The 21,424-nt window shown below is 52.8% G+C and overlaps 2 protein-coding genes and 1 long non-coding RNA gene across 4 annotated transcripts in view; 2 read left to right on the top strand and 1 right to left on the bottom strand.

Moving 5' to 3' along the window:
* NINJ2 (ninjurin 2) overlaps positions 1 to 251 on the top strand; it is a 75,090-nt gene extending 74,839 nt beyond the window's left edge. The window contains 1 exon segment of the mRNA XM_053662449.1: positions 15 to 251. Within this exon segment, the coding sequence (XP_053518424.1) occupies positions 15 to 181 (167 nt within the window). The 3' untranslated portion in view covers positions 182 to 251.
* B4GALNT3 (beta-1,4-N-acetyl-galactosaminyltransferase 3) overlaps positions 249 to 21,424 on the bottom strand; it is a 108,245-nt gene continuing 87,069 nt past the window's right edge. The window contains exons 4-21 of one of the 2 annotated variants that reach the window (XR_008391069.1): positions 18,603 to 18,698; positions 18,036 to 18,126; positions 17,514 to 17,614; positions 16,959 to 17,026; positions 15,776 to 15,854; positions 15,601 to 15,667; positions 13,583 to 13,726; positions 12,707 to 12,816; positions 11,614 to 11,714; positions 11,327 to 11,388; positions 9,884 to 10,673; positions 8,080 to 8,399; positions 7,253 to 7,406; positions 6,955 to 7,027; positions 6,421 to 6,574; positions 5,656 to 5,782; positions 4,419 to 4,598; positions 3,798 to 3,887 (exon numbers count right to left, since the gene is read on the bottom strand). Coding sequence is in view for 1 of the 2 variants with exons in the window: in XM_037139869.2 (XP_036995764.2) it covers positions 3,779 to 3,887; positions 5,656 to 5,782; positions 6,421 to 6,574; positions 6,955 to 7,027; positions 7,253 to 7,406; positions 8,080 to 8,399; positions 9,884 to 10,673; positions 11,327 to 11,388; positions 11,614 to 11,714; positions 12,707 to 12,816; positions 13,583 to 13,726; positions 15,601 to 15,667; positions 15,776 to 15,854; positions 16,959 to 17,026; positions 17,514 to 17,614; positions 18,036 to 18,126; positions 18,603 to 18,698 (2,646 nt within the window). In the remaining variant the exon portion in view is untranslated. Of the gene's footprint in view, positions 3,888 to 4,418; positions 4,599 to 5,655; positions 5,783 to 6,420; positions 6,575 to 6,954; positions 7,028 to 7,252; positions 7,407 to 8,079; positions 8,400 to 9,883; positions 10,674 to 11,326; positions 11,389 to 11,613; positions 11,715 to 12,706; positions 12,817 to 13,582; positions 13,727 to 15,600; positions 15,668 to 15,775; positions 15,855 to 16,958; positions 17,027 to 17,513; positions 17,615 to 18,035; positions 18,127 to 18,602; positions 18,699 to 21,424 lie in introns of both variants that reach the window. The other variant, XM_037139869.2, reaches the window with a different exon arrangement.
* On the top strand, positions 3,988 to 6,487 carry LOC128626955 (uncharacterized). Its single transcript, XR_008391070.1, has 3 exons — positions 3,988 to 4,066; positions 6,126 to 6,270; positions 6,404 to 6,487. It is a non-coding gene; the product is annotated as an uncharacterized LOC128626955 (long non-coding RNA).

The raw sequence follows: 21,424 nt of genomic DNA, 5'->3' as shown, positions 1-21,424 counted from the left end.
CCATTTCTCCATAGCACGGCTGAACCTCAATGAAGTAGAAAAGCAGTGGTGACTAAAGCAGCTCAACAATGCTGCCACCAGTTTGGTCTTCATCACTGTTGTCATCAACATCTTCATTACAGCCTTTGGGGCACATAAGACAGGATTCCTGGCTGTCAGAAGCTCAAGGGATCCTCTCTGAACTCAGATGGGACCCAGGTGGGGGATGACGGGAGGCTCTTGGGCCCAAAGCTTTTTCTCACCTCTGAGGATTTGGGGTAAGAAATACTTGCCAAGCAAAAGGTAAGGCAGATCTGGGGCAAAAAGGGAGTCTTGGAGAAGAGCTGGATGGGGACTTGGAAAGGCCCTCCTCGCTGTTAATGGTGCTTCTCCTTCAGGTTATAGGCTCAGGTGTTTCCATAGCCCGAGAGGGGCGGGAGGCAGTGTGGTTTAGTGGTTGGCTCTGCCACTCCAGTAAGAGGCAAAATGGAGAGTTGAGATTTCTTCTTGTGGCCCATGAACCAACAGCAGCAAAAGCATCTGGGAGCTTGCTGGATATGCAGACTCACAGGCCCACTCCAGATCTACTGAGTCAGCATGTGCATCTTGAAGGCTGCCAGGGGAATAATCAAGGGCTCGATGGAGTCTGAGAACACCATCCTCACCACCTCTTCTCTGTGTCCCCCACAGGTACTGGGCCTGGAGTTGCTTCTGCTGCTTCCTCCCTGATCCACCAGGCTAACAAGCACTTTCCACAGCTCCCAGTAGCGCCTGAAAAGGCAGTGTAGATGCTTGCTTGCTACCCACACAGCACCTCAATGAAGAGGGGCCATTACACTGGTCTAAGTGAATTGCATCTTGGTCTAGAGCCTTGAGCTCAGACAGGGGCAGTGCCAACCCTGCCTCCCGTGGCACCTGCCTCTGAGGCAGTCTGCCTAAGGCCAGTCCCACCAGCTTCAGGACTCCTGTTCTGACTACTCCATTCTTTCCCTTTGCCCCATCCATTCCCAGGTAAGATGGGATGATTTCTATCTATAAAAGTTTCTGCAAATCCACTGAAGTCAATTTTTATGTCTTTAGTTGAGTCTGAGCTGCCATCTCCATATGTGTCCTTGAAAGGGTTTGAAGGAGGAAACTCTAAGCCTGGATGGAGAGAAAGTTTTTAATCACCCGCTCTCCTCTGAGTTGTACTTCAAGTCAACTTTCCATGTGCCATGCACCTTGAGCTAATTACTAGTCAATTCTAGAACAGTGCATATATGCACACTCCTTTTCAACACCCACTATAAACCTACTCTAGCTTTCATATTAGCTCCTTCTGGGGGTCACGTGTTTAAGGAATAGAAATAAATTTTTATTTATGCCCATGCCAAATATAACCAGGGAGGTCAATCTGCACCTGTAAAGCATCAGCAGGATGTCCTCAGCTTAAGCAGAAAGGAGTTTTAGGCCATCTGCTTTTTTAGAACAAGCCATACCTCAGCTCCTCTCCACTGCTCACCAAAACCATTTCTGGCCCCATTTCCAGCTGTGTTCACCCAGGGTGTCCACCACACTTGCTCCACTAAAACCACAGTCTCCACTGATCTGCCGAACAGAAAATGTGCGGTCTAACCCTGACTGCGAGATCCTCATGCAGGAACAGCGTGGGGAGGGGGCGCTGTCTGCCACACAGCCAGCACCAACTAACGGGAAAGAGTGGAGGGTGTTGTGAAATGGTCCTCAGCACATCCTTCAGAAAGGCCGAAGGACAGGAAAGTGAATGCTGGGGTCCTCAGCCCAAACCTCTACTACCATGATGGGCAACAGGAAAACAAGAGCCATTCTGTTTTCTACAAAGATGCTGTATTTAATGCTTTCCCTCCCAGCATCCCCATCCCTCCCCCACCCTAGAAATTTCCCTACAGGGTAGGAGCCCTTGCCAGGTCCTCCCTCTTAAGGCAGATGGTGTGGAGGTAACAAACATCACACACACAAGGCACTGGCCAAGGGCAGAGGGGGTGGTGGGCAGGGCCGGAGACACTGGGCTGGCTCCTCTTGTCTGGAGAAGTAAAGCAGGAGGGCTGTTTGGGTGGGCTCAGGCCTCCCTGTGAATACACAACTATGAAGAGTGGCCCCAAAAGAAACTTAGCACCCCAGCTGGCCAACTGCAGCTCTAGCCTACTCCCCACAGACCTTTCTTTCCCAAAGGCAGTAAGTAAACTGGAGCAGGGACCCTATAGAGCCACAGCCCCAGAGGCAGATAGAGGCATCTATAAGCCACTGGGTCACTGAGAACTCCTTGTCCTTCCTGATTTCTGACAGAGGCAAGGATTCTCTTCGAGCTCAAGAGTTCTCAATAGGCTCATTCTTCTCCATGCCAAGTCCATGCTCTGGGTAACTACATAGCCTATGGGGTGGGCTCTCCAAATGCTGTGCCTCAGACTCAGTGTGGAGCTGGGCCCGCTGAGACTGGCCTCCCTTCCTCACAGCAGGGAGCCCTGTGTTTGCCTTCCTAAACAGCCACTGGAGTCCAGGATCCAGTGTCCAATGCACCATTGGTGAATTCAGCAGCAGCGGCAGAGGCAGCAGCAGCAGTAGAAAAATGCCCAGGTGCAAAGACACCTGGGGATCATTAGTGCAAGACAAGTGTGTGATCATCAGGTGACAGAAAGGGTGGCCTACAAAGGCCAAGGGCTATTTTCCCTGAACTAGCTCCACTTTTCAGCTCCTCCTGGCCCCCGCTGTCTTCCACTTGGGGAAGAGATCTCAGAACCATGTCCTCACCTCCCCAGACCTGTCACCCTGCCGCTTACTACCCTGGTCCCAGTTTTATGGTTTGTTTTTACCCACCCCTTCCTCTTCTTCCACTCAAGGCCACAGCTGGGGCACTCCCTGCAGGAGGGCAAATCCCTAGGGACTGTGCTCAGTGGACTCAAGCTTTCCACTTCCCTTTTAATCCCTTCCTGCTGGACCCTGGCCCCTTCTCTCGTCTAATCATGGTTTACTTTCTTACACCCACATCCTCTTCCTCTTGGCCTCCTCCACCTTGCCTGTCCTGCTTGGCCTATATGCCAAACATGAGGATGAGCCCACTGCCCACTGCTTCCTCGTCTCCCAACCCCCTGTGGCACAAGGAAGACGATGCCAGTTCTGTGCCTCTGATGGGTCTGAAGCCAGCGCTGCACAGAGGGTAAGGTTAATGCCCTGGTTGGTGGGCAGCTGTTTGGCGGGAGAGATGTGCATGTCCCTGGAAGGCATGAGCCTGGGGTAGAGCAGAGGAAGTGCTCCTAGAGGGGCCAGCTCCTTTGGTTATAAATCAGCCCCGGGTCCAGGGCTGAGGGACACAGTTCTACACACAAGTGCGTCTGAGGTATGCAAGTGGGGATGCTCCTGAGAGGCACCACTCCACCCCCTCTCACAATCCATGCTGGGCCTGGACAGTTACAGTTTTTCTTTTCTGATTTAAAAGTAAAAATCAATAAAAAAATATCCAACTAAAGAGCTTCCCATGCCTGGTCACTGCTCGGGCAATGAGCACAGCCCGCCCAGGAGCTGTTCCACCTGTGACTGAGAGAGTTTCCTCCTGGACCCCCTTCCCCAAGTCTTTCCTCTGGAGGCCCGGGGGGGGGGGGCTTTAGCAGCTGTTCCATGTAAGGGGGCAGCTCCTGTGGAGTGGGGGTGTTAGTGCTGAGGCCTCTCTGGGCCCAGCCACGGCTTCTGCTCCCTCCTCACTCCCCCCAGCAGTCAGCAGGCTGTTGGGGGAGCAGCTGCAAGTCAAGGGCAGGAAGTTGTTGGTCCAGCGGGCCACCGCTCAGGATTACAGCATCTTCATCTGGCGGCGGTTCCACATGCCTCGCTTGGAATGGAAGTGATGGAAGAAATTCCTGAGGGAGAGACGTTCCACTTCCAGTCCTGCTTGGAGGATCCTGAGTAGGGGAGGGGCAGGATGAGCTGCAGAAGCACGGGCGGCCACTGGGCTCCACACCTCTAACAGACCTGTCCCTGTCTTCCTGCTCACCCCCCACAGGGCACGGGACCAAGATGCAGTGAAGAGTGTGGGCTTTGGAGCCAGACAGCCTGGGCCGCAACCCCAGCTCCATACTGTGTAAGTTATGTACATCGCCTTTCAGAGCCGCAGTTTGCTAATCTCTAGAAAGAGGGTGACAATGGTACCCATGCACTGGAGGGTGGGGTAACGATGAGATGATGGATGTAGGCACTCAGCACAGTTCCTGGCATGCAGCCAGCAGGGGACATGTCATAGTGTGTGACAGAGGCAGAGGGCTGAAGCAGACCTCGTCCCTAGCCCTTTGCTGTCTTTTTTCCACATGCGCAGCCCACTTAGATTTATAAAATACAAGAGAAGCCTGTACTTTGAGCAGGGTGGAAGTTACTGGAATTTGAAGCAGTTTCCTTCTCCCCTGCCCTCTGCAGAGGCAGGAAGGTTGAGAACTGACCCATAGGCTGCCTCTTCCCAGCCAGGCAGGAAGACCACAGGTGGAGGTGACACTGGGCCTGGCTTCTGTCCACTTTGGGAATCTACTTGGATCTGGCTAATCTCATATAAGCTCCCTCCGCCTCCTTCCTTTGCACTTTAAATTCTCTTAGTCTCGTCATTTTCTTTTCCTTTCTTCCCTCTAAGGAGAAAATATAAACATTCAGTTTTTAAGCCTCTGACACTTACTAGCTGTGAGATTTGGGGCAAGTTATTAACTTCTCAAGACTCACTTTTCTCATTTGGAGGTTTGGGGAGGAACAAATGAGAGAGTGGGTGTGACCCACCCACCGGCACAGAGGTCCAGTGATGGGCTGCTGTGTTTGTCCTGTCTCTCAGGAAGAAGTGTCTCTCTCCCTTGCCAAGGTCCCCACTGCCCTGCTGCTCCTTACCTTCCCCTGTCCCCCTCCCCTGGACACAGTTCCAGCAATTCTACCCTTTCTTTCTTGGATTCCCCCCCAGCCCTCTCTCCTTTGCCCCTGCCCCTCAGGCTCAACTCTCAAAGTACCATCCTCTTCCCTCCCCTCCTCCTGACAGCAAATTTCTTGAAAGAGGAACCTCATACTAAGACAGCCTCCACGTCCTCATGACCCACAAGTCCCACGACCCTCTACAATGTGAAGTCCTGGCCCAGCCAGCTCCCGGCCCTATCCTTCTCCTCTTTCCTGAAACTCCCTTCTTCCCAGGCTGCTGGGAACCCAGAACATCTCGGGCAGCTTGTTGCTCTTTAATGGTCCACACGACCTCCTTTGCTGTCCCCCAAGTCTTTCCTGACCCCTTAGCCTGTCTCTTTTATCCATGCCACAACTTTAGCCTCCCTCCCCCTGGCAGCTTCGTTCTGGATGATGAAGCCATATGCTCCCACTGCGACTTGCTTGCTGCTCAGAACATCATCACTTATATCTGTACAGATCCATTTTACTTTTCCCCTGACAGTTTACCAAGCACTTTCCACACCAGCCCAATGACAGAGACAGAGGCAGTGTCCTCCCCTTTTAACAGGGAGAGAAACTGAGTCTCAGCAAGGGAAGTAATTGGAACCCAGTAAGTGGCAGAGCTTCCTCTGAGTCCAGTGCCTTCACCTGCTTTAGGGGAATTTGCCTGGGTCTGGGATGCTCTTGCCCCGTGCCCCCCCCCCCCGGAGTGCCTGATGGGCAGAATCCCAGCACACCCCTCAGACGCTCCCCTTTCCCAGTCACCTGTCCAGCAGCTCCCAGTCTTCCCCACCCCAGCGGTCTCGGAACTCCTTGGTGTTCATGCCCCCAATCCTGGCCAGGTCTGACTTGTAGATGCCAAGTAGCCCAAATCCATTCACCTCCCAGTAGCCTGTGGACAAGAAGCTCCAGGTAAGGTGAGCCAGGGCCCAGAGAAAGGAATAAAGACATCCTCCAGATGACGGCCCTAGAGCCTTTTCTGAAAGACATAGGATACGGTGCCTGCAGCTGAAAACTGTCTCATCTGGGCAAGTTCCTTGCCTATTTTGGGGGTAGCCCCTTGAACTAAGGTCCAGGGTCCAGTGAAAACAGCAGTCCTACCAAGCAGTGACCAAGGGCTGTGGATAGCCCTGCAGTAGTATCTCAGGACAGTAGCTACTAGAACACAACCGAGCGCCGCCCTCCTTGCCTCTCAGGGACCGGGGCCCTGTCTTTCCATCTTTGCGTCCTCACAGAGCATAGAGTCTGGCACACAGTAAATTGTAATAACCGCAATGAAAGAATGAAGGGGAAGATGGGACGGGCAACGTTCACCGCCGCTGCTGCAGCTGCGGCTGCGCTGTCGGCACCACCCCTGGGCCACTTCTCTGGACTGTCCAGGTAAAGCCGTGGGGGGGGGGGGGGGGGGGGGGGGCGCGCGGCATGACTCTGCTGTGGCAGAACTGTTTCCAGCTCCGGGACTGAGAACCAAGGCCGGAGAGGTTCTTAGGGGAGGCTTTCCTTCCCTCCCCAGCTCAGGGCATGGCTCACCCTCAGGCCACTGTGGGGTGGCCCCGCAATGCAGCCGCATCACCATGGGGGCGAAGGCCATCTTGCCCTCCACGCAGTGCTTCCGGATGGTATCGATGACCCCAGCTGGGAAGTGGATGTGGAGGTCACAGAGGAAGACGATGCTGTGCGGGTCCTGGGGACACACGTGGAAGGATCGGCAACCCTCTGACCAGGGCTAGGAGACCAAGCCGCTCTCCCTGGCTCTTTCCATTTGCATGACTAACAAACTGCCACCAAAGTACTGGGCAGATTTTCACTACACGGGGCATCAGAGCACAGTTCTCGCAATGAGAAATTGAGTCTGACCCCTCCCCCACTCTGTGTGGACTCCAACGACTTGGACAAATGCTCCTCTGTCATTTGTTTCGTTCGGCCCTGGCAGTACAATAAAAAGAACCCCCATCTCCTCACTCCTTCCTCCCTGAGGAGCTGGCCACCCCACACACCCTAAATGTCTCTCTACCTCTTACCCGATCCTTAGTCACATCCCTCAAGCACCCCCAGTCCACTTACCTTCACTAGGTCTATGCCAGCCTGAAGTCCGGCAGAGCGCTCGAAGTTTCCACTTAGCTTCATGTACTGGTAGCTGCAGGGGAGGGGAGAAGGGCTGAGCATCAGGACGAGGCTGCGGTGCCCCCTGAAGGAAGTTAGCAGGCGCACAGTGCTGGCGATGCATTCCTGGCATGGGACTGTGGGCAGACTGGGAATCAGCAAAGCTGGATGAGCCTCCTGGCTCTGCCCTGGACACAGCAGCCCTGAGACTTCAGGAAAAAGAGGGTCAGGTTGCCCTCTGGCCAGGAAACCTCCTCACCTCTGCAGCTTGGACCTTTTCAGGGCCATCTCGACATCCATGTCCTCACTGCTGTAGTCAGTGATGATGATGTTGAAGTGTGCATCACCAGTGATTTGAAACAGCTTTTCCATGTCTCTGATGAACTGCTGCACCCAACGTGCCTGGTTCTTCACTGCCCAAGTAGGGCAAGCAGAGAGAAAGGAGCAGAGGTAACACAAAGAAGGGCATGCTCACTCCCGGGTCCTATATGAGTTGGAGCCCTGTCACACCTCTGCTCGGGGCAGTGCAGCTGTGGGAAACTGGTGACTATGAAGCATAAAGACAGAAGGCAAAGACGAGCTTGTCCTGACTGGGCCTCTACGCCCCAAGAAGGCCTTCAACTGGGACCAGCCATCAGCTCTCTTGTAGTGACCCCATGCTCTAACACTAGAGCCCTGTAATCTGTCCATCTTACCATCATCCTTTATTTCCTGTCCTACCCCACTGTCATACTGCTTGTCTGATACATGGTCCCATCTCTGGTTATAAAAAGCAGCTACCCCATTCTATTCAGATCGGTCTGCTGTACTTCCCCAGACTGGTTAGAAACCCAGCACAACCCTAGCAGATTGTTACCCAACCCTGGAACTTGGCGCCACAGCAAGAGTGACAGCCTCAGGTCAGTGCGATCCCAACTACATGTGAACTGGCCATGTAAACATAGACTAGTGACTTTCCTCTTGTGAGCCTCAGTCCCTCGACTGTAAAGTGGCTGTTCTTACAAGTTCCCGTGAGATCTGAGTTGGTGAGCAGAGACCTGGGTGCCCACGATTATTCATAGGGTGCCTGCTCTGCAGGAGGCTCACCAGGCACGATGAAGTGGACCACAGCGCGGTGATCCCAGGAGAAGCCCTGGGGCCAACACAGCTTGGGCTCTGGGGCCTGGACACTCAAGACACGTCTCCGACGATTGTGTGGTCCCCAAACCAGGCCCTGCAGGTTCTGGGCCTCAGCCTCTTCCCTGCCAGCCGGATCGATGCCCTGCCAGCCTCGCGCAGACACATACTCAGAGAGCCGCACCAGGCGCTGGCCTTGCTCCACCAGCTCAAGCTCCAGGAGGTAGCGACCCCCACGCAGCTGGTCCTGCCGCTTCTCCACATTCACAATGCGCCGTAGCTGGTATCTCCTATAGCGAAAAGGGTGTGGGCCTTGAGTAATTCTTTTCCCCAATGTGGGGTAGCATGGTGTGGTAGAAGGCTGCGAGGCCAATTGTCAAGAGACCCTGGTTTCTGTCCTAGCTTTGCCATTGACTAAGATGCTTACCCTCTTTAGTGTTCCCTGCCTCCATCTTTAAAATGCACCTACTGAGCTGGGGTGATCTCTAGTCTTTTATAGCTCAGCTCATATGTAAGGTGAGTTTCCTTCAGGAGTTGACCCTCATTAATAAAATGCTCTGTTCAATCAACAGTGCAGAATACACAATTAGATAAATGTTGATTGGTTGGCTCAGACTCATTAGTCACTAGGGAAATGCAAATCTTAACCACAATGTGTGATACCATTTCAAACCCATTAGGATGGTTATTTTTTTTAAAGGGAAAGTACCAAATGTTAGCAAGGATGTAGCAAAATTGGAACCTTCATACACTGCTGATAGGAATGTAAAATGGTGCAGCTGATTTGGAAAAGAGACTGGCAGGTCCCCAAAATGTTAAACATAGAGTTACCCTATGACCCAGGAATACTCCTAGGTGCATACCCAAGAGAACTGAAAACATGCTCACACAAGACCTCAGTACATGAATGTTCGTAGTAGCATTGTATTCATAACAGCCACAAAGGGGAAATAACCCAAATGTCAATTAACTGATGAATGGATACACAGTATCCATACAATGGGACATCAGACAGCAATATAAGGGCTGAAATATGCAATACATTAACAACATGGATGTGCCTTAAAAACGTTTTGCTAAGTGTAAGGAGACAGACACAAAAAGGCCACATATTACGTAATTCCATTTATATGAAATGTCTACGGCAGGTACATCCATGGTGCTAGAAAGTAGAGGAGTGGTCGCCAGGGACTGGGAGGAAGGAGGAATGGGAACTAACCACTATTAGCTACAGGGAGCCTTTTAAAAGTGATTAAAAAAAAAAAAAAGTCCTGGAATCAGATAGCGGTAATAGTTACACAATATTGTGAATAACCTTAAAAGCCACTGAATTGTATACTATAAAATGGTAAATTAAAGGGTATGTGAATTTGATCTCAATTGAAAAAAATGCTGATTGGTTAAATGAATGGAACAGTAATGAACTCAGCCACAACTCAGTCCTTTTAGCTCACATCTGGGCTCATTAGTTTCTTTTCGCCTCAGCTTTGCCTGATCTGCCTTTTTACTAGCTCCCTCCCTGAGAGAGGGGACCGGCCCTTGTTGGACCTCCCCAGGGCTCTGGGGCCAGGAGCCCAGGCATTGCAGAGCCTTTCCTGACAGTGGGACAAAGGCCTCACTGGTCCAGGTCACCTCCAGGGGCAGGGGCTCCAGGCATTTGTCCTTCTCATGAGTCTGCAGCAGGGCAACCGTTGCAGCCCCTAGGTCCCTGCTCCCCGGGCCAGCAGGCTGCCACATGCCTCAGCCCTGGCCCCAGCAGAGCCCTTTACCTTACCCCCAGCTCCTCTGGTTGAGCTTCTTTAAGAAGACCCGTGCAATCTCCAGAGCCTCCTGCTCCGGCAGCAGCAGGTTGCCGGATGTGTTGCAGTTCAGATCAATCCAGTCACTCCGCAGGGCTTGGAAGTCAAGGTTCCGTGCACTGAAGGTCTGGTCCCAGTTCACCACTGGGTCAAACAGGGGCATGTATTCAAACACCTCACTCACATCCTCTTCCTCTTCCTCACCCTCTTCCTCTCCCTCCACTTGTCCTTCCTGGCCTGCAGCAGCTACCACCTCCTCCTCCCCAGGCCGGCCCCTCCTCAGGGCCAGAGGCTCCATCCTGTCGCCGGTCCTCTGCTTTGCAATGTAGGATTCGACTTGACTAAGCCACTGGGACTGCCCTAGAGTCTTCCTGGGGCCATCACCTGTGGGCCCAGGCCTTTTGATTTGAGGCCAGTTCCCCACCAGGTATCCAGGGGGCCACTTGGCAGAGTGAGGTGGATCCTGGCTGGGCTCAGGGCTAGGTTTTCTCTCCCTCTTCTCTGGTCGCTGCCCTGGGACACTGCTGGTCCTCACTGGGAGGGGACCTGTCGAGTTCTGTTTGGAAAAGGGGGCCAGCAGTCCCTCCTGGGGCCGCGCCAGGAGTTTCCGCAGGCTTCGGAGGCGGCTGTCAGTGACATCCTGCTCTGGGGTAGAGGTAGGCACTTGGTTTCCCTCTGGCCTCCTGGCATTCCGGTCGTTGGAGGCAGGGGTCTCCTCTGCTGCCTCTCCGTACTGGGACTCTTCTAGAAGGCCTTCCTCAAAACCTGTTGTTAATAATAGCCATTCAGAGTTTTCAACCTTTCCCCAAGGAGATACAAGACAGCTGAAGATTATATGTGACACTCCAGGGTTTCAGACGGGGTGGCATCTGGGCTCTGCCACTCACTGTGTGACCTGGGGCAAGTCACTCAACCTCAGTAACCCTGGTTTCTCCACTTACACAAAGGGACTAATAATCTACCTGCCACAGGGTTTTTGTGGAGGGGAATGATATAAAGCACAGAGTGCCTAGCAAGTGCCTGGCACATGGAGGATGCCAACAAATGGACCCAGCCAAGCCCTAAGGCCTCAAGAAGAAAGGCCACAGGAAGACAGTGCTTCTCTGAAGCCTCAGCAGAACTTCTCAAGTGATATGCCAGGGACAGCATGCTCTCAACTGAGCAGCCGAGTAATCTCCTCCAGGGCCTGGGGTCTCCCCCAGCTGACCCGCATGCTGTCACCAACGGTCATGTTCTACAGGGGCCTTGGTTTGGAAAAGCCAGGGGCACTGCTCCATGCCCTTGGGTGAGGGAGAAGGGGCTGTGTGGTTTGAATTTTAAGCTCCTCACGGCCAGGGCTGGCATGGTCTGCACTTCTAGAAATGAACCATGGTCACCCCTCCCAGCCTGGCCTAGAAGCCTCAGCTCTCACTCTGTACCTGGCTGCTCTGGCCCCTGTTCCTCAGGTTGGTCAATCTTGATGTATTCCTGAAAGCTGAACCTGTAGGAGGAAGAGACAGGCAGAATGGCACTCGTGCCCTGAAGACAAAGCAGGAGATTCTGCTGGAAGTCCCAGCAGCAGTTGGAAGTCATGCTCCAGCCCGGAACAGAGGATGGAGACTGGGTAGTGCCCAGGAAGAGCCAAGTCTCCTCAGGCTGGAAGGACACCTGCAGCCCCTAGGCTCTGGCAGAGCGCTGTCTTCTTGCCTCGCTCATTGTTGCTCACCTGTCTTGGTAGAACGTGCTTTCCTGGTAGAAGCATTTGTTATGGGTTTCCATGTGGCTCAGGCGGGTGTAGTCATTGGGGTAAACGAAGGACAGATGAACCTGGAGGTAGAGAAAGAAGTAGCAGGAGGAAGAGGGTGGGATCCTGGTAAGAAATCCACCCACCAGAGGTGAGCCTACCTCCAGCTCCTCAGGACCTGCTCTAGTGGGGAGAGAGCGGCTGCTCTGTGCTCTGACTGAGGCATCTGCTTACGGAGACCAGGATTCCGCCCCACTCCCTACGCCTCCTCGATGGCCTCTCTGGAGCTGTTGGAACCCTGATCTAGTTCCCTCCGCAATGCGTGTATCCCTCCTCTCCTGACCCAGCTTGTTCTCCCCGGCAGCCGCAGAGACCCCCTCCCTCCTCCTCTAGCCATCTTACCCTCTCCTGCAACCTCTGTACCTTTATCTGCAGCCTCCCACCGCTCTGGAACAACCCCTTGTATTATTTACTACACTCCTTTTTGCCTTCCTTAAATAGAGCTCAAAGTGATCTCCACCCAAAACCTTCTCAGGGACACCCCAGCCATCCTCTGAGTCCTGGCTTTTCTATTCCTGTCTCCAGCGTTCTCTCATAACCATCTCTTGATCTGGGTACAGTATTCATTCTGCTTCTCCAGTTTCGACGTGGACTGGAGATTCTCTTTCATTCCCCTCCACAGCTCCTGTCCCCAGTGCCTTGTCTATGAGTGTAATGAATACTGCTGGCTGCCTGGCTGGCAGGACTGACCCAGGCAGTCCACGGCTGTGTGGCCCATGGAGCCAGAAGTGTAAAAGGCCTCACGCTAGCCCAGCTCACGTCAATGTCATTACTGTGGCAGAACTGGTGTATGGGGGCTTCCTAAGGCAAGAATTCTCAGGCTTTGCAGGACATTCCCTCTGAGCCAGAAGCAAGTTGGAATGTTAGTTCTCTCAGCCCAGGGGCCTGTGAGGCCTTCCTGTCTGCTGATATGCGATGTGATGAGGTGGGGGCAGTCAGCTTCAGCAACCCCCTATCTCAGCCACAGGCAACAAAGCCTCTCTCCTGCCCCCCACTGTGTGGGCCCCAGACTTACAAACCGGAGGCCCTGGTAACGCTGCAGTGGGAGCCCATCCACAAGGTAGCTGGGTTTGTAGGAACAGTCAGGCAGGACGTGGCGGAGATGAGACTTGGGGATCAGAGGCACTGAAGACGGTAGGGAAGAAGAATGAGGGTGGGGATGGGAGCCTGAAACTGGGGCTGGCTTTGAACCACCTAGGCTCCTGGCCAAGAGGTGAGGCTGAAGCCCTCTGCCCTTAGCAGGCCCTTCTCTGTATCCACTCGAGGCGGCTGTGGTCAGAGTCCATGGCCATTGACTGAGGCTGCCAGACCAAGGCTGGCACCACTCATCTAGGGCAGGGCATCCACGCAGCACCTCGGTGACAGAGGGCTCACATAATCTCTAGTAGTTCAAGGCACAATATAGCGTTGGGAACACTGTCCAGGGCTAGCCTCAATAAAGGTCAGTGACTTCCAGGAGGCTGCTGAGCCTCACCCTAGTGCAGTGCAATAACTGAATTTCCTTCTAGAAGCAGGGGCATGGGTAGATATAGGACATGACTTTGTCAAAAGATTCAAACACCTCAGTGGGAACATATTTCTCTCCCTGGGTGACAAGAAGCTATGGCAGCTGTGGTTGCAGGGGCCATTCAAAGAACTCTGGGCTCTCCTGCTCTCTGGACCTGGCTGGTAGTTACACAAACGTGTGTTCTGTCATGATCTGTAAAACGTAAAGCTGTACATACGTACTTCTACACTTTTCATCATGCATGTTATATTTTATACCACAGTCTTCCAGGTTTGGGGGCACTGTGGTGGCACTGCAGGTCTCCTGTGTCTCTTCCACCCACACCATGGCCCTGGCAGTGTACTGTCCCCAGAGTGAGTGACAAGTATGCGGCCAAGGCCTCACCTTGATAGAGGGCGTCCCGAGGATCGGGCCGAAGCATGTCAGCAAGGGGCTGCTCCTCTGTGGGAAGAGAGTCTGGGGAGATGGCGTGGCTGGCTGCAGTCTGTGGGATGTGGCCCACCTCGTCCATCCTTAGGAACGTCTCATCTGGGCCAGGAAGGAAAGAACAGAGGGCTACTATGAGCCCTGGAGCAGACCGAGCCCAGAGCCCAGGCCCTGCCTCTTTGAGGGGCCGGGCAGAGGCTGGGTCAGGCTCCCGTGTACCCCAGGGACAGCACAGGCCATGCTCGACCCTTCTCCCTCTGGCCCCAAACCCCCAGAATTGCAGTTTCAGTTCATAATCTCCCTTCGTCCCCTCCACTGGCCCCATGACTAGCATACACCACAGTTTTTGTGTTACTTGTAAAATGACACAGCTTCCTCAAAATACTGTACTGTGACCTGCTGGAAATTTGTCATTATAAGTATTTTTAATTTATTGAACAAACATGTATAGCCCTGGCTGGTGTGGCGCAGTGGACTGAGTACAGGCCTGTGAACCAAAGGGTCGCTGGTTGGATTCCCAGTCAGGGCACACACCTGGGTTACAGGCCAGGTCCCTAGTATGGGAGCTTGAGAGGCAACCACACATTGATGTTTCTCTCCCTCTCTTCCCCCCACCCCTAAAAAGAAATAAATAAAATCTTTAAAACACACACATAGCACTTACTACAAAATAAGCCTGGCATGTTCTAACCATCTTACAAACAATACATTTATTCTTCATACCACCACTTGATTTATATACTATTATCATTACCATTATCATTCCTATTTTACAGATAAGGAACTGTGGCAAAGAGACTCTGAGACACTTGCCTAAGATCACACAACTGATAAGTGGCAAAGTTTGAACCCAGGCACAGTCTCGGCCTGCAGGTTATGCTACCTCTGGGACAGACAGGTTGAGCTGCCTACCGCGAGCAGGGCACCCTCCCCCACAGTGGTCCCTGAAGCCCTGCTCCTCACCTGAGGGTTGCCTGCCTCTCTGCTCTCTTCCTCCTGGGTTCATTTGTCTTCAGCCCCAAAGAGAGCTCTCCTGGTATACCCAAGGCTACTTACCTCTGATCCATTTGACTAGTTTCCTACCTGAGTTTTGCTATGGGTCTCTTTCTTCTGGGTTCACACTGAATTTATGGATTCCAATTCTGCCCTCTTTCTCTCACAGCAACCCAGCAACTACCCCTTCTGCTTTGACTGTCAGCCTCTTGCTTTGGTCACTGGCAACCTCCTCCCATCACCTTGCCTATTCTACACGTGCACCTTCTCCTGTGAACCCAGCCTCCCCTTCTCTCTCTATCCCACCCCGTCTCTCACACACACACACACACACACACACACACACACACACACACGCTTCCCCAGCCTTCCCAGTCCCCTCCAAGCACCTGTCTTTTCCTTCTCCCCTTAAGGTTCTAGCCCTGTCTGCTCTTCCTCATGGCCCCACCTGCCAGGCAGCAACTTTTCAGTTGCTGGGACATCTGGATAAGAGTCTTGCCAAGAAAATCATAAGCAATGAACAGTGCAACGGAAGAGCTCATTTACTGCAAAGTCAAAACAGCCGGGAGTTTCCTCTCCTCTGCCGTGGCTTGGAAAGAACAAGCGCTGTCTCATCTGTGAAACAGGTGACTGGCCTCACTCAGGTCTTCCATCTGGAGTAAGCTTCTTACAAATAACCCATAGTTTGTAGTCCCTGGATGTCCTTGGAATCACACGCAAAATATTGTGTAGGGGTGCATAAGGGAATTTTTTAGAGTAGAGGATTTATAGAGCTTCCCTCAGTTTCTCAAAGGGGTCTCTGACCCCTGAGAGTTAAAGACCTCTAACCTTAGGGTCCCCTTAGGTTCTGTTCCTGTCCCTTCACACCCATGCACCTTGAGCTTTAGCCTCCACCTCCCACCCTTCCCTTCACCCGGTTCTCGAGGTGGGCTGAGCCTCCTGTGTGGGCACCGTCCTGCCTCCGTCTCAGAGCCTGTACTCACTTGTGAAGAGGGACAACGAAGGGGAGTTAATGATGGTGAACTTGGCTCCAGGCTCATTCCGTCGCCACTGGAAGAGGCAAGAGGGTGGACATGGAAGGTTGGAGGCAGACAGATTTTGAAAGGGGTTCAAGGGACAAGGGAGGAGGAGTGACTAAGAGCTGACAGTGGAACTCACCGCGACTTCCACGTGATCAGTGCCCTCGTCGTTCTGCTTGTGCAGCACCTCAAAGTAGTACCTGCGGGAGGCTGACAGGCTGCCAGGAGGAGAGAGCAGGGAGGCAAGGCCGTCCCGGGCCCCTGTGGTTGCCCTTCTCCCACTCTTCTACTGTGCCCACCTAGTCCTGCAGGACCTCACCACCCAAACTCTTGTCTCCTTGCTCTCAGGAGTCCCAGGATCCTGCTGTTTAACCACTTAGGTCAGAGTCCCCACTTGACCACTTACTAACATTAACAGGACCATGAGGAGAATCAAATACATTATAATAGTTAACCCCTAAAGAGTTGTTACTTTGTGCTAGGCCCTGTTCTAAGTGTTTTATATACACTAAGTCACTTAATCCTTGCTTGCAGATAGGAACACTAAGGTACAGAAATCTGGGGTCATTTGTCCAACGTGGCCGAGGTAATATGTAGTGGAGTTGGGATTTGGACCCAGGAGTTTGGATTTGCTTCAGAGCCCATGGCATTTGCTGTTATGCTGCATTACACCACAGAGGCTGGCACATGGCAAGTGCTCTTTGCAAGCTGGACTGTTGTTATTACCAATACAGATATTATTAGCATCAAGCCAACGCATGTTCCTGCTTGTGTGTATGCTAGCCACCAGGTGGCGCTCTGAGGTTGGGCTAAGTCTCCCAGCCAGCTGTTAAAGTGATTCCAGCCACTATTACCTGGCAAAGGCCTTTGTTTCCCTCCAGGCCACCAAGGGATCCCTGAGACTAGGTCCTTTTATACAGCACAGGCAGGGCAGCAGGTGTTTAGGCTGTACAGCTGTGGACATTTTGGGGTATGAAGAGAATGTGAAAGGCAAGGACTGGGAGCAAGGAGACCTATTTCTGTTTTCCAGTCCAGAGTGTCACCAAATAGCTCTTTGACCTTCATTAAGTCACAGCCCCCTGTGGGCCTCAGTTTCTTCCTCTGCAAAATGAGGAAAGATGAGCCAGATGGTTTCTAAGTCAAAGACTTCATTTATTAATATACAGGGGTACCCAGCACACTGAGTCTCAGGAATAAGGACAGCTGGATAGTGGCAGGGACATGCTGGGCTCTTTGACTTGGACTTGGACTTGGCCTCAGCACCTGCGGGAGGTTGGGGTTTCTTCACCGCTCTTAAGAATATCATGATGCTCCCTACTCACCTCAATGGCTTGGAAATTTGACTCTGAAATTTCCCGAACTCTCCTGGGGCAGTCCACTCTTTTCCAGTCTGGAAATATGAGAAAACAGAGCAAAGGAAGGTGGAAAAGAGAAAATACAAAGGATGGGAGGTGGTGAGTTAAGAAAAAGGAAGGAATAAGGAAGAGAAAGGTGAGTGAGAAGAGGGAGGAAATGATGAATGATGATGAGACAGAAGACAGAAGGGAGGGAATGGAGTGACCCAGGCAAGAAGCACCTCCACCCTCCCCAAAAGGCCCTAGCACTCTGTCCCCTCAGCTCTGAGTCCTTAGCTCCGCACTAAGGACTCAGATGAATCTTCCTGGGGTCCATTCCCAGCCTCATCCTGACTCCTTCCTCCTTCTGTTTATAACTGTGTAAAATGGGGTGGGGTGAGAGGGAGGATACTTCTTGTTCCCACCTTCTTCCCTGTCAGTCACAGCAGAGATAGGAGTGGTGATGAGAGTCTGTGATGGAGGCTGGGGTCCCTTCAATGCCCTGGGACCGAGGGGAGAGCCCCAGGGCTGAGCTGACCCTACCTTGCCCACACTGGCCAGCAGCTGAAGGCCTGAGACCTGGTCATCCTCGCTCAGCCAGAATTCCGCATTGTCGTCTGCAGCAATAGCAAACTGGATTGTCCCTGGGCAGTGGGGGAGAGTCCAGGTGAGAGTAAGAACATCAGAGCCAGGACTGAGGGCCATACTGTATTGTGTTGCAGCAATTAAATTCTCTTGGGGGCTTGGTGCATGACTTCCCTCTTGTAGAGTGAGTGAGGTTTCTCCATCCAGGGAGATACTGTGAAGAAGGGAAGGCTAGAGAGAGAGGTGATGCTAGTTTCAGACTTGCAACGCTAGTTTGCAAGGAATGAATTCAGCCTGGGGGAGTGGGTGAGGATGGGACTGGATGGGACCTCACTGGACTCAATCTCCCCTCTCCTCAAGGACACATTAACAGCGTCCCAGTGCAGACTTATTTTGTAGCTACAGGCTTATGTTCTCTGGATACCCTAAAGAACTCTGGAGCAGGAAAGCAGAAGGGTGGGACACTGGGGCTGGCCTTACCATCAGTGAAGGGGTGCAGGTAGCCAAAGATTCGGAGGCCATAGTTGGTCCATTTGGGGGACACGGCCAGCTTCCTCAGAGTCGTACGGATCTATGCCAGAAAAGGTGAGGGAAACCATTACCCAGCAGAGGGAATAGGAAAATGAAGAGACTGGCTCACATAGGGCTGGTGGGAAGACAGGAGGGAGTGAGACAGGGCATGGGCTTGATACAGAGTATAGGCAAGATTTCCGCCCCCCACTCGGGTGCTTCGTCCAGGTGATCCTGTGCAGTGCACAACCAGCACAACTGTATGTGGTGGCCCCCGGTAAACTATATGATGGCCACAGTGAGAATCTAAAGCTGAAATGCTGGCAAGGATGGCAGAAGGCATCTCGGGAACAGAACAAGGAAGGCAGATACTGTGCAGAGAGGAAACAGGGGCTCACAAAATAAAAGAAAGAAAGCAAACCAGAAAAAAGGAAAGATCAGGACGACAGAAGGTGGGGGAGGCATGGATAAGAGGCAGAACTGGGTAGAGGGGGAGGAGATGGTGTGGAGGAAGAAAGAAGGGCCCACAGTACTCACATGGGGGTACAGTGGGAAATGGAGGTTCCTCCTGAGCTGCTGGATGGAACTGCCACACCAGTCTTCAAACACATGCAGGTTGGCACGGCCCCGGAACTGCATGGACATAGAGGTGAATGAAAGTGAGCACCCTGAACTTGTACGTCGCCCCAAGGCTTGAGAGGCAGGGTGGAGACAGAGGTACAGGCCACTGCAGCCCCAGCTTCCGAGTTTCTCTCACTGTGGAAGGTCATGGCCCACTTCGGTGTCATTCCCATCCTTGGCGCCTCTGGATTCTTTCAGGAACTTCATCCCTGTGGCCTGGCCGAGGCCTGGGTCTGTTTTTCTGGCCATGCATGCACACACACGTACACATGTACACACACACACACACTGGCTCTTTCCATGCAGGAAGTGGGCTGGTTTGCATTCCCCAGGCAAGGGGGAGTAACAGCCTTGACAGAATGGCAGAGATGACAGAGGGAACTGGAAGGAAGTGCCAAGTGGGGGTTTCAGCAGAAGACTTGCTCCTCTCCCTCCCCTCTCCTACTGCCTAGTAAGAGGAAAGCGCCACAGCTGTCTGTTGGTGAAACCTTATCTACCCAGTGGTCTTCAAGCTTGGGGCTCCCCTTGTGGGGCAGCAGCTGGAAAAGCACTGCGGGAGGTCTCTGGGGGCCCATCTGCAGACCTCACCTCCTGGCCTCCCACTGCTCTCAAGCATTCAAAGCCCCACTCAGCCCAGGCCTCGCTGGAATATCGAGCCAGGTGCCTGGGGCTTCTGGGCAGCGCTGGGAAGGCAGAAACAGGAGGATGTATTCTCTCTCTCCTCCTCAGGAGAGAGTGGGAGGCCTGGAACAGAGGGCCCCCTTCAGAAGAAAGGGCTAAGGCAAGCAGCAAGTACTCTGAGTGGGTGGAGGCCTGGAGTTTGAGAGGGGAAGCAGGGGAATAACGTCCCAATTTATCCTGACAACGAGTTTCAGATTGCCCCACCTCAGCCCTTTTCTCGTCCCCTCCCCCAGAACTTAATCTCCAGGTTGTGGGAGGTGGGACCTCAATTACTCTATGAAAACAGATCCTGCCCTCCCTCCCCTTTGCGGGCCATCAGTTATCAAAATCTAAGATGCCCTTAGGAAAACAGAGGAGGAAGGGCCCTCGAACTGGAAGCACAGATAGAAGGAAGTGACATGAGGTTTCCAGCAAGAGATCTAGATGGGGTGATGGTGCAAGAAGAGAACATGGGGGTTGAGGAGAACTCAAGGGAACGCCAAAGATCTGAGATGTGGCTGGTGGGTGGGCACAGGCCTCCCCTGGGGGAAACACTGGCTACAGCCAGACCCAGGAAGGCCCCAAGAGAGCCTGTCATTCCCTATACCTTCAGCAACTTGGGACTTCCTGAGTACACTGGCCTGACCAATGCTAGGAATGTGGGATCTTGGGAAGCAGCTATCACTCCTGGGAATATGAGTGGGGAGCTGGGGTGGGTGGGTGAGAAAATGTGGGCTGGGTAGGTGGGGGGAGGGTTAAGGCTTCTTGATAAGAAAGAATGGGTACATTGTGCTACTTCTGGAGAAATTCCTTAAGTCCCATTTACAAGACTCATTGTCTCCTGCCAATGGCCTCACTACCCTTTCCTGGGACTTTCAGGGCAGTGTGCTCAGATCCACAACAAACTGCAGAGGGAGGGCATACCACCAGAAAAGTCTGCTGTGTTCAGCCAGGTCAGAGGCCACGGTGGGTTTGGGCAGGGAAAGGAGGGAAGGAAGAAAAAGTGTGGCTGGCCACCTCCCACTTCTCTGCTCCTGGCCTTGCCTGCGATGCTGCAGGAAACCACAGGCCAGGAGAAGCAAGTGCAGAAAGAGGACCTGCCATCCCCAGGGAGGTCTAGGCCCTCACTCAGCATTAAGCTAGCCCTCAAACTATGCTTCACCCACCATAAGGCTGTAGGTGGGAGTCTCTCAGGGACTACTGGGCACCATCTTCCTCCCCAGGCCCAGAAGGGCGACCCCACCAGGATTTGTGTGCCTCCAAGTTTTAGAGATTTTGTATCTGGCAGGGATGTGGGACTCCAGTTCATCAGCGCCACCATTCGCCTGCTTTCCACTGTCCATGGCCAATGATGGATTTGGAACTTCCAGTTACAAGTAGTGGAGAAAATATCTGTTGGAATTCATTCATTTTAGAGGTGAGAATATTGATCCCCAGAGAGGTATCAAGTGACTCGCTATGGATACACAGCAATTATTCTTATAGAAGTGGAGAGGGTGTCTTGGAGGTGGGTGAGGCCAGTCTCAATGAGTCCCTACAGCGGAAGGTCCACTTCTCCCACCCCCCTGACACTGCCTCTGCCAGGCCTCACCGGGTTTGCAAGGCCTCAGCAGAGCCTCCAGCTGGATCGAAGCTTCTTTCTCTCCACTAATTCTTCACACTGCCTTCAGAATTGCTGCTCCAGAGGTTCCCAGAAGGCTTCAGAACTAAACCTTACCCTGGCACGACTGACCTACCTTCCCAGCCACATCTCACACTATTTCCTGTCCCACACCCACACTCCACCCACAGCAAACTCCTTTACCTCTCCCTGCCTTACAAATACTATGTATTTCCTGGTTGGAAGGCCCTTCCTTTGCCTCCCCACCTGACAAACTAGGGCTCACTCTTCGAGGCTCTTCTCATATCCTTCTCTCTGAGGCCTTCACCTCCTCTGTGTTCCTGTGTATCTTGATTATTTGAATGAACAATAGCTTGGAGAAGCCCAGAACTTTATGTTGCTTCATTTTTTTTATGAGCACTGAGTAACTGCTTTGTACTAGTTAAAGATGAAAAGAGATGTGGAGGTGCGGGATGCA

The sequence above is a fragment of the Artibeus jamaicensis genome, unplaced genomic scaffold (genome assembly GCF_021234435.1).
Source record: "Artibeus jamaicensis isolate MK-2021 breed Jamaican fruit bat unplaced genomic scaffold, CSHL_Jam_final contig_1028, whole genome shotgun sequence".
In the NCBI taxonomy this organism is placed as follows: Eukaryota; Metazoa; Chordata; class Mammalia; order Chiroptera; family Phyllostomidae; genus Artibeus; species Artibeus jamaicensis.
The sequence above is the reverse complement of the archived record's forward strand: the minus strand, read 5'-3'. Positions and strand labels throughout refer to the sequence as shown.